Consider the following 15034-nt stretch of genomic DNA (forward strand, 5'->3'; position numbering starts at 1 on the left):
TTTCTTTCTTATCTCGTCTTTCACTCATGGCTAAAACCGCGAAAATTCATAAAGAAACCGTGACCCCGAGCTACCAGACCGAGGTGAGGGCGGATTCTGAGGAAGAAGCGACGACGTCCAGTTCGGAGGGGTCGGCACAGAGTTCCGAGGAAGGATCGACCGAGGTGAGAGTCGGAGAGACAGCCTCGGAACTGGAATCGTCCGAGATCAGCGAAGGCGGCTCCGAGGTGGAGTACAATACCGAGCTCGGGACCGAGATACCCCATGACGAGGGTGTACCGGAGCCAGTTGCTCCAGTGGACGTAGCCGACATCGACTTCGGTCAGATGCCGAAGTTTAGGAGTCGCGTAGGAAGAGATAGGGCCATGAAGGTGGTAGACAAGTACCCCTTCCGGCCTTGGTACGAAATTTTGCCGCCCGAGGTGGGTGACACAGCCGCGGAGCCCCCCTTTGGCATGGTGGCCGTCTACGTTCAACAGCTGGAGGCCGGGCTGAGAATGCCGACGTCGAGATTCCTCCGGGACTTACTTCGTCACTTCCAGGTGAGAATCACCCAGCTCACCCCGAATGCGATCCGCATCATTGTGGGGTTTGAGATGCTGTGCCGACATCAGGAGGTGACTCCCTCCGTCGATCTCTTCCGCCGATGCTACACCCTCAAGGCGCACGCGACGGATAAGGGATGGTTTTATGTTGGCAACCAGAACAATGCCATCCCGAAGTTGGTGATCGGTGCTCCCAGCTCGATCAAGAACTGGAAGCGCGACTACTTTTTCGTGTCCGGAGTGGACTTCCCGAGGGGTTTTTGGTGGAGGCCAATTAAGGCGAAGGCCGACCCCTCTGCCGGGGATGCCGAAGAAGAGTCCTTCCAGAAGCTGATGAAGTCGGGACTTCGGCTGTTCAGCCATAACTACCCCGAAGCCGTGCTCGTGGATGGGGGGATAAGTCGAGCCGTGATCAACACTACCAAGACCCCCTTCTTTTCCATTAAACTTGAGAAACCTCGTAATTTTCTTTCATGGCTTTTCTTTTCACTTCGGCTAAGGCATATGATAATATTTACTTCTTGTGCAGTGGTCAAGTTGTCCGATATCGTCGTCTCCAGCTCGTCCGAAATGGCCAAGAGGTCGAAGAGGAAGAGTACTGACGAGACATCGGCACTTCCGCCAAAGAAGAAGAAAGCACAGGGACAGGCTGCCAAGACCCCGGCGGCTACAAGCACTCCCACCAAGGTCGGCCAGAGCAGCTCGGCCACCGCGGCTACTGGGTCCACTCCGTCCGTGCCAGAGAGAGTGCCTCTCGGAGTCGTTACGGCACTCCCACCTCCTCAGGGCCGAGGCAAGCAGCTGAAGGCCCCGGCCAATCCAGTCTCGGGGACTTCGCTATGGAATCGTTTCCATAGCCCCCCAGTGTTTCCCGGGGAGGAGAAGACGCACTCCGGCAATCATTGGTGTCCGAACTGGAAAGTTTCGGTCAACGACCGGTGCCAGCATCCTCGGGTTGCACAGGAGCTAGTAATGCACTCCATTCTGCCAAGGGATTTGGAGTTCATGAAAAAACTGAGCCCGGCCGAGTTGGTTCAAAGTCTGATGGTGACCACGGCTTCCAACTCAGATTTTGCGGCCGAGATGGCTCACAGATACTGTGCTCTAGTCGAGGAGCAGGATACCGGCAAGCTGCAGACTCAGATCTCCAAGTTGGAGAAACAACTGGCGGTGTCCGAATCCGAGAAGTCGGAGCTTCAGAGGCAACTTCAAGAGGCTGAAGCTAAGGGTGAGGAGGCCGAGGCTACTATGAATAGTCTTAAATCAGCCCTCGAGGAGGAACAGAAAAGGGGGGACGAAGTGAAGAAGTCCCACGCACAAGCTCTCGAGGGTGCTGGAGCCTCGGCTGTGGACGCGTTTCGGAGGTCCGATGCCTTCATCAAGGACCTCGGCCAACTGCTTACGCCTAACTTCATGTTTGGCTTCACATCGGCCATTGACGAGGCCGCAGCTCACCTCTCCCCCGAAGCCTTGGAGTCTTTGAAAAATCATGCCAGTTACAATGAAGACTCAAAGGAGTTATGTGATCGGATGGCCGAAGGCATTCAGGCGGGAAGGAACTTGGCCGAAGTCCAGGTCGAGTTCAACAAGTGGCTGTCCGAACTCGACGACGTGTTCGAGGACGTGGAAGTAGAGGAAGCTGAGGGAAACGAGGCCGGGGGGGACGAAGTCGGAGGGGACCTCGGAAAAGAGCCTGGAGATGAACACCCCGGCGGAAAAGAGGCCGAAGAGGAAGCTGCTCAGGAGGGAGCCAAGACCGGGAATGGAGCCGAAACGGGGGTCTAGGCTCATATGCTTCGAGGGGGTGGCCGAGGTGAAGTGTTTAGTAGCACTCCGACCTCGGCCTTGTATTTTTTGTAATACTTCTATTGAATGAAAGTCTATTTCTTTTCATCTCAGCTCTTTAATTTCTTGTTTCTTGCTTTGACTTCATCCCTTGCTTGTCCCCCTTATTTTTAACTGCGTAATAACGATGTTGAAAAATAACATAATAGCCGAAGTCATAGCTTGGCAAGATAACTGGATAGAGTCAACTTTGATGAAATAACCGAATGAAATCATAACTTCAAGCATGATACAACCTAAGGTTCTCTGCGTGCCAAGACCTCGGCACTAATGAGCCATCTCGATAACTAAGTTTACAACACCCCTTGAGGTCAGATTCCATGACTCGGTAAGGGCCTTCCCATTTCGGGCATAGTTTCCCTTGTGGTTCAGCTCGGCTGACTGAGTTTTTTCTCAGAACCAAGTCTCCAGGCTGGAATCTACGGTGTTTGACCCGGGCATTGTAATAGCGTGCCAGTGCGTTTTTGTAGGAGGCTATCCGGGCTGAGGCGAGATCCCTTCGTTCTTCGACAAGGTCGAGGTCCAGCTGCCTCTCTTCGTCGTTCACCTCGGCGGCATAGGCTGCCAGCCGAGGGCTGGGAATAAGGATTTCAGCCGGGATGACAGCCTCGGCGCCGTAGATCAGGGAGAATGGGGTCTCTTGCGTCGCTGACCTCGGCGTGGTCCGATATGACCACAAGACATTGGGGAGTTCCTCCACCCAAAATGACCCAACTCGGTGTAGTCGGGTTTTGAAGCCATGCAGGAGAGTCCGGTTGAAGTTTTCTGCTTGACCATTGGCCTGGGGGTGGCCAACCGAAGTGAAGTGTTGCTTGATGCCGAGGTTCTCGCACCAGGTCTTGAATGGATTCTCGGCAAATTGTCTCCCATTGTCCGAGATGATGATCTGAGGTATGCCGAAGCGGCAGACAATGCACTTCCAAAAGAATTTTTGAATGGCCAGCCCCGAAATGGTCCGAAGTGGCTCGGCCTCGACCCACTTAGTGAAGTAGTCCACCGCGGTCATCAGGAAGGTATAACCCCCGACGGCTTTAGGGAAAGGACCTATGATATCTGTCCCCCATTACTCAAACGGCCAGGGTGAAGTGATGGGGACCATGAAGTTTGAACGCTGGTGGTGCTCGGGTGCGTGGACTTGGCAGGAAGGGCAGCCGAGAACGAGGTCCTGGGAGTCTTGCCGAAGTGACGGCCAGAAATATCCAAGGAGCATAGTCTTCTTGGCTAACATCCTGTGGCCGACGTGAGCTCCGCACAGGCCTTCGTGGATCTCGTGGAGGACGTGACGTCCGGCCTCGGGAGTGACACACCTCAGCCATGGGCCGAGGTAAGAGCGTTTGTACAGTTCTCCATCGCGGAGAGCGTACCGAGCCGCCTTGCGTTGTATTTTTCTCGCCTCGGCTCGGTTTTCAGGGAGTGTTCCCTGACCCAAGAAAAGGATGAACGGGGTCATCCAGGTATCTTCGGAGTGCACGGGGCAGGCCACCTCTTCCACATATCCGGGTTCACTCAGAACTTCCACTAAGACCGTTTTGTTGAGGTCAGAGAATGAAGTGGAGGCCAGCCGGGATAAGGCGTCGGCTCGCTTATTCTGGGACCGGGGGATTCTTTGGATTTCGAATGACTCGAAGTACACGGTGAGCTGGTGAACCTTGGAGAGGTATCGTTGCATGGTCTCATCCTTGGCCTCATACTCACCGAGAACTTGGCGCACAACAAGTTGGGAGTCACTGCGGACATGGATTTGCTGGGCGCCGAGCCTTCGGGCCAGCTGGAGTCCAGCAATTAAAGCCTCATATTCGGGTTCATTATTGGTGGCCGAGAAGCCAAAGCGGAGGGTATAGGAGCACACCTCTCCCTGAGATCCTTCCAGAAGAAGTCCGGCCCCGCTGCCATCTCCATTAGAAGATCCATCCACATACAATGTCCATGGGGATGAAGTGGACACTTCAGCTCCGGCGGAGGCGGACTCTGGACCTTCCGTGAAGGCCAGCTCGGCGAGAAAGTCGGCTAAGGCTTGTGCCTTTATAGCTGTGCGAGGCTCGTATGTTAAGTCATACTCTCCCAACTCGACAGCCCACTTGGTGAGGCGATCAGAAGCTTCGGGTCGCACCAATATTTGCCGAATGGGCTGGTCAGTCCTGACCGAGATAGGATGGGCTAAGAAGTAGGGTTTCAACCGCCGAACGGCATGGACCAGTCCCAGCACCAGTTTCTCCACCTGAGTGTATCGAGTCTCCGGCCCGCGAAGAGCTCGGCTGACGTAGTAGATCGGCACTTGGGTGCCCTCATCTCGGATGAGCACAGCGCTGACAGCTTCGTCTGCTGCAGAGAGGTAGAGGTAGAGCTTTTCCTCGGACCGAGGTGAAGCGAGAGTGGGCAGGTGGTGCAAGTACTGCTTCAGCTGGTCGAAGGCAGACTGACACTCCTCCGTCCAGGCGAACTGATCAGACTTTTTCAGCACTTTAAAGAAGGGCAAGGCCTTCTTAGCTGATTGAGACAAAAAGCGGTTCAGTGCGGCCAGGCGTCCATTCAGTCTTTGGACTTCTCGGAGGTTCCGAGGTGGGGACATATCTTGAATGGCCTTGACTTTGTCGGTGTTGGCCTCGATTCCCCGGTGGGAAACCAGATACCCCAGGAATTTTCCCGAGGTGACGCCGAAGACGCACTTCTTGGGATTCAGCTTCATCCTCGAATCTCGCAGGACCCCGAAGACTTCCCTCAAGTCTAACAAGAAGGATGAAGTGGCGAGACTTTTGACGAGGATGTCATCCACATAAGCCTCCACATTACGGCCGATCTGATTCTTGAAGAGTCGGTTGATCAGCCTTTGGTAGGTCGCCCCGGCGTTCTTTAGCCCAAATGGCATGGTGGTGTAACAATAAACACCCTGGTCGGTGTAGAACGCCGTCTTCTCTTGGTCCTCTTCACTCATTCCTATTTGATGATACCCTTTGAAGGCATCTAGGAAGCAAAGGATCTCGTACCCCATCGCCGAGTCGACGAGGGTGTCTATCCTCGGGAGGGGATAGCAGTATTTGGGACAGGCCTTGTTGAGGTCGGTGTAGTCTACACACATTCTCCATCCGCCGGTGTCCTTTTTGACCATGACTGGGTTGGACAACCAGGTCGGATATTGGACTTCGTGGATCATCTTGGCCGGCAAGAGCTTGTCGACCTCGTCCGATATGGCCTTGCTGCGTTCGGGGCCGAAGTGTCTTCGCTTCTGCCGCACAGGTCGGGCCTGTGGGTTAACGTTAAGTTGGTGAGTCATAAGCTCGGGTGGCACTCCGACCACTTCATCTGCGGACCACGCAAAGATGTCTCGGTGGTCCTTGATCAGGGAGATCACTTCTTCTTTCAGGGGTGAAGGGAGTCCGGCCCCTACTTGGACCACTTGGTCAGGCTTGGTTTCATCCAAGACCACTTGTTCCACTTCATCCCCGGGCTCAAGCTTGCTGGGCTCTCCTGCCTTATGAGGGTCGATGCAGTCTATGGAGAGGACAGCCGGCCTCTTTTCTTCTGACCTCGGCTGGGGCTGAGGTCCGACTGCGGCTTGGATGGTGGCGAGATAGCATTCTCGGGCGGCGCCCACGTCGCTGCTCACCTCGGCCACACCCTCTGGCGTTGGAAACTTGAAACTCAGGTGGTAGGTAGAATATACGGCTCTCAAGGCATTGAGCGTCGGCCGGCCTATCAGCATGTTGTAAGGAGAGTCCGCTTTGACCACCGCAAAGCTGACAGGCACGGTTCGGCAACGGGGATGACGCCCCGATAGTCACCATTAAATTCACCATGCCTTCCGGGTGGACGACGTGTCCCCCGAAGCCAACAAGGGGAGTTCTGACCGGAGTGAGTTGCTCCCGGGTCAACTTCAAATTCTCGAAAGTTCGGTAGTACAGGACGTCTACCGAGCTTCCGGGGTCAACGTAGACCTTTTTGACTATATAATTGTTTGTGAGGACCTCAATCACGAGGGTCTCGTGATTGCTGGAGGCAGCGGGGACAGGGTCACGGGGACCATAGGTTATCACCTCGGACAGCCTCGAGCTCAGCTCGGCCACATCCATGCCGGCTTGGCGGTAGGTCCGCTTTCGGGAGTTCTGGCTGTCTCCTCCCGTGCGGCCACCTGAGATGGTGTTGATCACCCCGGCTATGTTTGGGCCATAGCCTGGTGATCCGTCACGTGGAGGCCTCTGATCCCCCTTGTGGTCCTCAGGACCTCGGCAATTAAGCTTAGTGTCCCGCCTGTCCTCTCGGCGAGGACCTCGGCTCTCCCGGTGGGAGGTACTTCGGTTGAAGCTTCCGTCTTTGCGGACGAACTGCTTCAGATATCCTTGTCGAATCAGGTTTTCGATCTCTCGCTTCAGATCATTGCAATCTTCAGTCTCGTGCCCAACATCTCGGTGGTAGGCGCAGTAGAGGTTGGAGTTCCTCTTATCTCTCCTTCCAGGGATCTCAGGAGGTGTTCGACCGAGGTGATTTTGCCTCATCACCGCCAAGACGTGAGACCGACTAGAATTGAGCGGGGTCAGCTCGGCGTCCGAGGTGGACGATCTCCCTTTCACTATTCGATCAAAGACACTCCGGCGGTCTCGGAGTTGGTTTGAAGTGCCACTTGGGCCGGGTTCACCTCGGCCGATGTCTTTCCTTCTCCGGGTATCTTGTCCCGTACGAGAGGCTTGGGCTTCTCGCTTCATGCGATTAACATCTTCACTTCGGATTCCCTGGTCCACTCTTTCCCAGAGTTCGTGAAGTGTACGGGGGTAATCCCGATGGATTTCGGTATTGAAGAGTCCAGCCACCAACCCGTTGGTAAAGGCCGCGAGAGTTACCTGCTCATTCTGATCAGGTATTTGCACATTCTACTCGTTGAACCTTTGAGCATACGAGCGAAGAGACTCGCCCTGACCCTGTTGAAGGTTCAAGAGATAAGCTGAAGTCTTCGTGATTGGTCGAGACGACACGAAGCGGTGGATGAACCGATCTATCAGCTCATCCAGGGAGGAGATGCTCCCCGGTTCCAAACTCCAGAACCACTTCCGGGCAGTCCCATGTAGGAAAATGGGGAAAGCCCGACAAATCACGGCGTCGGGGACGCAGTAGAGTCGGAATGCGGAGATGAAGGCGCGGAGGTGATCCTCGGGGTCACCTCGGCCGTCGTAGGTGTGCAAGTTTGGAAGCTTGAAGTTCGGGGGCACCCTTTCCCCATTGATGTCATCCGTAAAGGGCGGGGCCCTCATGTAGTCCGAAGCTAGGCCCCCGGGGCGCCGAGGTGGGTCCTCGGCCCGTTTCCCTAGGAGTCCTCGAGAAAACGCTCGGGAGATGGAGGCAATTTTAGAGGTCGCCTTGGAGGAGGCACGCCTGGAGGTACTCCGAGAGAGACGCCCCTCATCGGAGTCTTCATCTGAAGGTGCCTCAGGGGACTTCGTCGGCCTCCTCTTGGAAGACTCGGCCTTTTCTTTCCCCTGTCTTTTGAGGTACCTTCCTAGCTCCTCAAAAATGGTAGGGTTGTGCGATACGAACTCGGCCATCTTGGCGATGGCATCATCGTTGTTTGGCTGGGTCCTTTGGGACCCTGGTTCTTCAGAGATGCGGTCTTGCTGGGCTCCGGAGGTCTGCCCAGCCCCGTTTGAGGGAACTCTTCCGCTTCTGGAACGCGTGGATCTCATTTTTAGTGATCTCGTTCCCACAGACGGCGCCAATTGAGGAGGCGATTTTTGGTTGGTAATTAGACCGACCTGGATCAGTCCTCTCTGAGATGAAGTGAGGTGAACTCCTGTGTCCGAAGTGAACCTCCTTGTCCGAAGTGAGTGGCGGGGCTTCTCCCCTGGTATCACTCCGACGATCAAGTTAGTATGAGAACGAGAATAATAAGAGTAAGTTAATGAACAGTGTATGCTTACTTGTTGGGAGTGTGAGTGAGGTATTTATAGAAGAGAGGTGGTCAAGACGGAAGGCTCATGCTAGCGGGACCCACTCTCTGGCATTACGGCTCTGTCTCCTGTCAGGAGGTCTGACTCTGACACTGTAGCCGCCTGAGAGTGATGACGGAGGATATGGTGCAGGTGCCATTAAGTGCCTCCAGTGCTTTTCAGATAAAGTGCTGGTCCTGGATGATGTCAGGTGGGTTGACATCATCAGCGTGCAGCCGAGGTTGATGTGCCGAGGTCACCTACACGGTGGATTAGGGATGAAGCCGAGCTCTGGGGTTGTGCTCAAGACAGGGATGAGCTCCGATGAGAGACGAGGTGAGTTCACCTCGGCCACTCGGGATGGCCGAGGTGAGCATCCTCAATGAGCAGCACAAAACCCCCGATGTGGGTTCTGTTTTTTTTTTAAGTATTTTTCATGTCTATACAAAATAAAGAAAATTTGAACTCTCACCGAAGATTTGGTTGCATTGGCAGAAGAGGATGTAGGATTCATGTCTGGGAGATAGATATTCAGTGCATTTAGTTGAGTTTTTGCTAATTTTATGGTTCATGTTTTGATTGAGGGAGGGTTTGTGTTTAAGAGGCTTTAAGTAATGTGTTGGCCATTGAGGAATCCTGCTTAATACTGCTTTCTTGATTTTTTTTTTTTTGATAGAAAAATAAATTTTTATTAAGAAGAAATCAAGTCCGTATCAAGTGAAGAAATAACAAATGATAGAAGAGAAGCTCCCAAAAAACAAGCATTTGAAATATTACAAGCATATTTAGCAAGACTACGAGCAATAATGCCTTATTTAGTGATCTAGGTATTCAACATACTTCCAAACATATTTAGTGACCTAGGTATTCAACATACTTCCAAGCATGTAATGCTTTATTTGGATTGCAATTTTTTCAAAAAAAAAAATATTTTACATTCTTCGTTGTTACATTTTTCAGTCACTTCTTTATTTTACATATATTATCAAATCACTACGCAAATTTTTTTTTTTTTTACAAAAACAGCAGAAAATAGCAATCCAAATGAGGTCTAAATTATTGTACAAAAATCAAAAGTCATCTGTTAGAACACCGCAATCCAAATCATTAGACTCCATTAGCTGAATCATACTGGTAACTCGTTGTGACCTACAAGCATGATTTGATGGAAACCCAAGTCAATAACCGAAAGCAAAGGAGGAAAGGAGGCAAACTAAGCCCTCCTACCATCGAAGTCCATAACATCTTTGGAATGTTATGGGCCAAACTGCGACAATTGACATAATAAGGGGTTGTTTGAGAAAATCTCAACTTGCCGAAGTGCACTTAAAAGGTTAAAATATCTAAAGAAGGGCGCAGGAAAAAAATGGCTTCCCGCACATAGAAGCCGCGAACCAAATACTTCTTCATCAGCCTGATAAATAAGGGGACTGTAAATTGAATTGCGGATACGTGTTGGTAAAGTTAAGGTTTTTGTTTGAAATCATTATCGATTAAGATGATTGAACCGAAGTTTCTTGGGTTGGACTTCAGCTGTGCATTGAGTTCCCTCAGCAATGGTCAAATCCCAAAAAAGGACTGTTTGCTTCCGCTGATATCCAAGGTTCTGGGCTACTGCATCGTAGCCGCCTCCACCACTGTCAAACTCCCTCAGGTGAATTAGTCTTCAAGCCCTTTAATTGCACCTATTGAATTCTTAATTGCTTGATCAGATCGCCGTTCTTGATCCTGTCGTTCTACTGATTGTTCTTGGATTTTGTTCTGCTGGGAATCTTACAAGTTTGGTTGTTTTTAATGCTTTCATCATTTGTAATTAGTTTTAACACGACTCCTACAGTCCTAAATTTAATGCCTTTATTCATTGTGAATCAGCTCCTACTGCTTCAATGTTTTATCCCATTATCTTTCGTTTCTTACACGACCCCCTCAAACCCTCGCACCAAAAAGAAAAGGAAAAAAAACGAAGAAAGCATTTATTCAAAAAGTATAAATTTTGTGTGTTAAGCCTTGTATAATGCTTTAGATGAGGCCAAATTTGCTTTTCTGTATACATGTGTGATTTCTTGGTGCAGACTACAGGTTGCAAGTGGCCCGGTTACAATGTCGGTTGAATATTTGAAACTTGTTTTTGGCTACAGTTTTGCCTTTGGTTGAGCTGCAGGTCTACTGTGTTTTCCTAAGTACACAGTTAATGTATGGGTAAACTTGTTTTCTATCAGGGTCTTTCTGAGTTACATGTCTTTTCTGGATTTGGTGACTGATATCTATAGAGCACTACATGTAACCTTTGAAAACTCTTTTTCACAAAGCTCCACATATTTAGGATATACGATATTTGCATGAAAAGAAGTGTTGAGGTTTTTGTAGCTGTTAATTTTAACGAAGAAATGTTTTCCACGCTTACATGAGTAAACTTTGTGCTTCTCCATTAGAATCTGCATTCAGTAGTTTTGTGCAGTCTTTTTTTTTTCTCTAAAATACACTTTAATTTTGCTAACTCCTTATGGTTGGTTTGTTGCTGTCCTCTTCATATGGTAGATACTCAAAATATTGAAACATCAAAGCATTAGAGGCCTAAGCATTGTCGCCTTTGAACTTGAAGTAATTGGATATACAATTGCCTTGGCATACTGTCTTCATAAAGGGCTTCCATTTTCAGCCTATGGAGAGTTGGCATTTCTTTTAGTGCAAGGTACAGATGCAGTTGCTGTACATCTTTTTTTGACAACCCTCATGGTAATTTTGGAAAGTCAAATTTGGTTTTTTCAGGATTGGTTTTTTAAGACAGAACTCACTATACAATATTTCTTTGTTGTGCACTTTGTTTGTGGAAGTTAATCTTCATGGTGCTTGCTTGGAATTAAATGATGAGATAAGTGGCTCTAACCCTTTCACTTTCCCTGTTGCAGCTATAATATTGGTTGCCATCATCTATTACTTCTCTCAACCTCTAGGAATGAAGACATGGATCAGGGCATTACTGTATCCTACATGTTTCTCAAAAAATAGTGCTCCCTTTACTATTGCAGTTTAGACTAATTGATGACTTGTTTATGAGATATTGCTTCCTTTACTATGTTCATCACAGATATTGTGCTATAGCGCCAACTATTTTAGCTGGTCGGGTTGACCCCATTCTCTTCGAGGCGTTATATGTCAGTAGAATGATTTAATGTTTTATATCCCAAAAGTTTGGCTTATGCTTCTGACGGCTAACTATTCTTGTGCTCTTATAGTTGCTAAGTTTAAATTTGGAGTTTTATGCCTTTTTGAAGCTTGTATTTGCATTTGTTTGTGTCAGGCATCCCAGCATGCAATATTCTTCTTTGCCAGGGTCCCACAGATAGTTGAGAATTGTAAGGTGAAAACTCGAGTTCTGCTTTCCTTACTCCTCTTCCACCATTGTCTCATTTTCCATTTCTAATCTGGAAATGAGATTGTGTGCTTTTTTTTTTGGGCAAAACAGTACGATTAGTTGGTTTGTGATGCAAACTAGAATGCTATTATTGGTCAAAATCTTATATTTTCTCATGTCTGGGGAAGGGGTCTTTGGTTGGTTCCAGCGTCTTTATATGTTGAATGTGGAGAGAAGGGTTCATAGGGAATGGTTGACAGGAGGTTTCTCTATCTCCCGGTCTTCTCTCCATGATTTGGGAGTCTTGAAATGTCAACAAAGATTAGCAAAATTCCAATATTGCCGTTTGTGATGTTGCTCAACCTTTAGTTTTTCATGAATTGGTTTCTCTGTGCCTTGGCTTCGTTGTAGTTCATATGCTGCTCATTGATATGTCCACACAATCACCCAATTTTGGTCATTGAAATGGTTAGATCTCTGAGAAATGAATTCCCTGATTCAAGGAACTCTAAAATGACTATTCTGATGCAAAACTACATTTGGATGAATAGATTCTTGGCCTGGATTTGGGATCTCCTACTGTTTCATTGATATTTTGATGACTTGTCAAATCTGGCAGGACATGATTTCCACTATATCATGCGGACAATAGCGTTTAGTAAAAGGGGAGCTCAAGTTTTCCTAGGAGCAAAAACATTGTGAATAAGTAGTTTTTAGTGCAAAGTTTCTGTATGCAATGTCCATTTATATTGTAAATGCAACTCATAACTATCATTCTTGGAAGTTAATCTTTTTTTGTGTGTAAATGGAGGTGCATATGTTGTAAGGAGAATCTGTGATAAAAATATAGATTTTCAAAGGCATCTCCAACAAGAACATAACAACCGAGGCCATAATTTTATGGAGTTAGCCATAGTATGCTGTTGTTTTTGCTGGCTAGGTGTTCTTCTTGTCTATAGTACAATTCTATGCTCTATGCAAGGGGCTGACACTAATTCTTCACTTAAGTTTGCTATTGTTAGTCCTAGCAGGTCTATCAACCATTTGTAATTTCAGTATTTCTACATGAAGATATTCTTAGGTTACTAAATGTTAATTGTTATTGCAGAACGGCAGTACTGGTGAACTTAGCTTTTTGACTTCTTTGATGAATTTTGCAGGTTCCATGGGTAAGCTTATGTTGTTTGCCATCATACTGTTGTGTACTTCCTCCTCTTCAGCATGGAGTTCCTAACTATTTTTTTTTTCCAATATTGGCAGTTAGGGTTTTTACCAGCCTCCAGGAGAAAGCTCCAACAAGTGGTATCCTTGGTCCATATTTGTCTGATCCGTTTGTTAAATTGCTATTGAGAGAGTCATTTTCATTTGCATGCAAACTTCCTGTGCAGTGTGTCTGTCTTGTTGCAAGCAATATGTCTATTTCACATCCTGACGTATGATACGATTATTAAACTACTGCATACTGGTGTTTGGATGGAAATTTGATCTCCTCCACCAATAAAAGATGATTAGTACTAATATGCAAATAGTAGTATTTGGTTTCTAGAGGGGATATAATTTTCTCTCAGTTGAAGTGATGATAATTTTGAAGTCCATTTGGAATTATCGACTTTGTCGTTGCATAATAAATGGAGTTCAATGGCAGTTGATGAGCACACTTGTATTCTGGATTTACTTTAGCCTTTCCATCACAAGTTAATCATTTGGCCAATGGAAATGATACCTTCTTGTGCTTCATTTGAACATGACTTTATTTACTCCTGATATGCCTGCTTGAATTACTGGTGTCTCTTGACTATTGCCGCTTTCATTACCGTTCTACTCTCCTGTCATCTTCTTAATTTGCTTTTGCTGACCGTTCGTTTCACTTGTGGTGATTTCCTTAATTTCTCGAAGTTGTTCTGGGTTCTGCTATCGGTGTGGTGACAAATGGTACCATCCTGAGTCAGATAATAATATATCAGAAGCCACAGCCGAAGAAAGAGAAGAAAACGGATTAGAAGATTTGGCTCTTCCGGACTCCAAGCATCATTGCCTTTAATTATTTATTCAGCAACTGACAGAATCGATAATGTTTTCTTTTATCAATTCGAGACTTCGGGTATCTTAGCTACCATTTGGTGGTGGGTTCAGAAGAAAGTTTCCTTTCACGGACAACGACGTGATACATTCAGATTTTTATGGCTCTTCCACCCATTTGATATTTGTTTTTGTATCCAAAACACCTACGTTCGGTGTTGAGAATTTCCTGCTAAATTTATACATTTTGTGCACGAAAGACAACTACGTTGGTTCAACCGTAAAACTTGGATATAGGATGTATGGTTATAAAAAATAGAAACCCTTTCCAGTGGTAATAAATACTGAGCATGCACTTAACTTCATCTCCTGAGTACGTTTAGATGCATTATTAATATTAGTAAGTATTGCCAAATGCCAACAAAAGATTGAAAAAAAAAAAAGTAAGTAAGATAATTAAGCCCTGCAGAGGAAAGACGTGCTTGACAAATTCAATGCTACATTTCAGTTCTCAAGCCCCCATTGGGCAGCGAGCGATCAAGTGTGAAGAAACTTCATTCATAAGATTATTCCAGCAGTGCCTGTCAACATCCCTTTACATATTTCTCTTGATTTGCAAACTCTTTAATAAAATTATAAATCTGCGTCGTCCAAATATTCACTTACCAAAGACTCTTAATTGTTTTCCCAAGCTCTGAGGATGAGCAAATAGAGAGGAATTTTAAAAAGAATAAGCCCAACTGAAGGTCAATTCTAAATGCTATGAGAGGTAAAGAAAGTAGTCTTTTGAAGCAGCTTGAGCCTTTTGAAGCCTACGATTCTCAAGATACCTGCACATAAGAGTCGGTGGAGTACCTTGAATCGACGACGCCACCATTGACTTAAAAAACGTCCATCCTATACGAAAAAAGTCGGAAGACAGTTCTGTTTACCTTCCAACTTATACGAACAACTGAACAACCCATTCTTAAGGAGAACTAGCGCAACACTCAAAAGGAGACCCAAAAAATATTGGTCTTAACTCTCAACTGGAGCAGGAGCTATTTAAGACACTTAAAAACACTTCATCTCCGGCTGCAAAATGAAAATTTCTAGAAAAATATGCTAGCCAATCTCCATCCTATCAGCTTAGGTAATTTCATTGCTGAAAAAGAAAACTAATTTCATTGCCAGGAGGATGAAGGTATTTAAGGAATGTCCTCGCAAATAAGTAGGCACGTGAGACAAGGCAATTCCTAGCAGGACATTCATCAGGAATATGGAAATTTCAACAATGAAGCTGGATCATCAACCAACAAAACACAACATTCAGTGTCCACCTAAACAACACGGCTAGCAGTATCTATCTAGTCATACAC

The 15034-nt window shown here is 47.3% G+C and overlaps 1 protein-coding gene across 1 annotated transcript; it reads left to right on the plus strand.

Moving 5' to 3' along the window:
• The first annotated feature begins 9660 nt into the window (after nucleotides 1–9660).
• On the plus strand, nucleotides 9661–13940 carry LOC113712999 (mannose-P-dolichol utilization defect 1 protein homolog 2). Its single transcript, XM_027236687.2, has 8 exons — nucleotides 9661–9956; nucleotides 10841–10994; nucleotides 11212–11284; nucleotides 11391–11457; nucleotides 11604–11663; nucleotides 12766–12826; nucleotides 12918–12959; nucleotides 13554–13940. The coding sequence occupies exons 1-8, from the start codon at nucleotides 9801–9803 to the stop codon at nucleotides 13655–13657; spliced, it is 717 nt and encodes a 238-aa protein (XP_027092488.1). The 5' UTR covers nucleotides 9661–9800; the 3' UTR covers nucleotides 13658–13940.
• The last annotated feature ends 1094 nt before the right edge of the window (nucleotides 13941–15034 follow it).

The sequence above is a fragment of the Coffea arabica genome, chromosome 10e (assembly GCF_036785885.1).
Source record: "Coffea arabica cultivar ET-39 chromosome 10e, Coffea Arabica ET-39 HiFi, whole genome shotgun sequence".
Classification (NCBI taxonomy): Eukaryota; Viridiplantae; Streptophyta; class Magnoliopsida; order Gentianales; family Rubiaceae; genus Coffea; species Coffea arabica.

Coding starts and splice junctions, on each gene's coding strand:
- LOC113712999 (XM_027236687.2), top strand. CDS start 9,801: ATGATTGAACCGAAGTTTCTTGGGTTGGACTTCAGCTGTGCATTGAGT. Junction 9,957..10,840: donor CCACTGTCAAACTCCCTCAG/GTGAATTAGTCT, acceptor TTCATATGGTAG/ATACTCAAAATATTGAAACA. Junction 11,664..12,765: donor AGATAGTTGAGAATTGTAAG/GTGAAAACTCGA, acceptor TTGTTATTGCAG/AACGGCAGTACTGGTGAACT.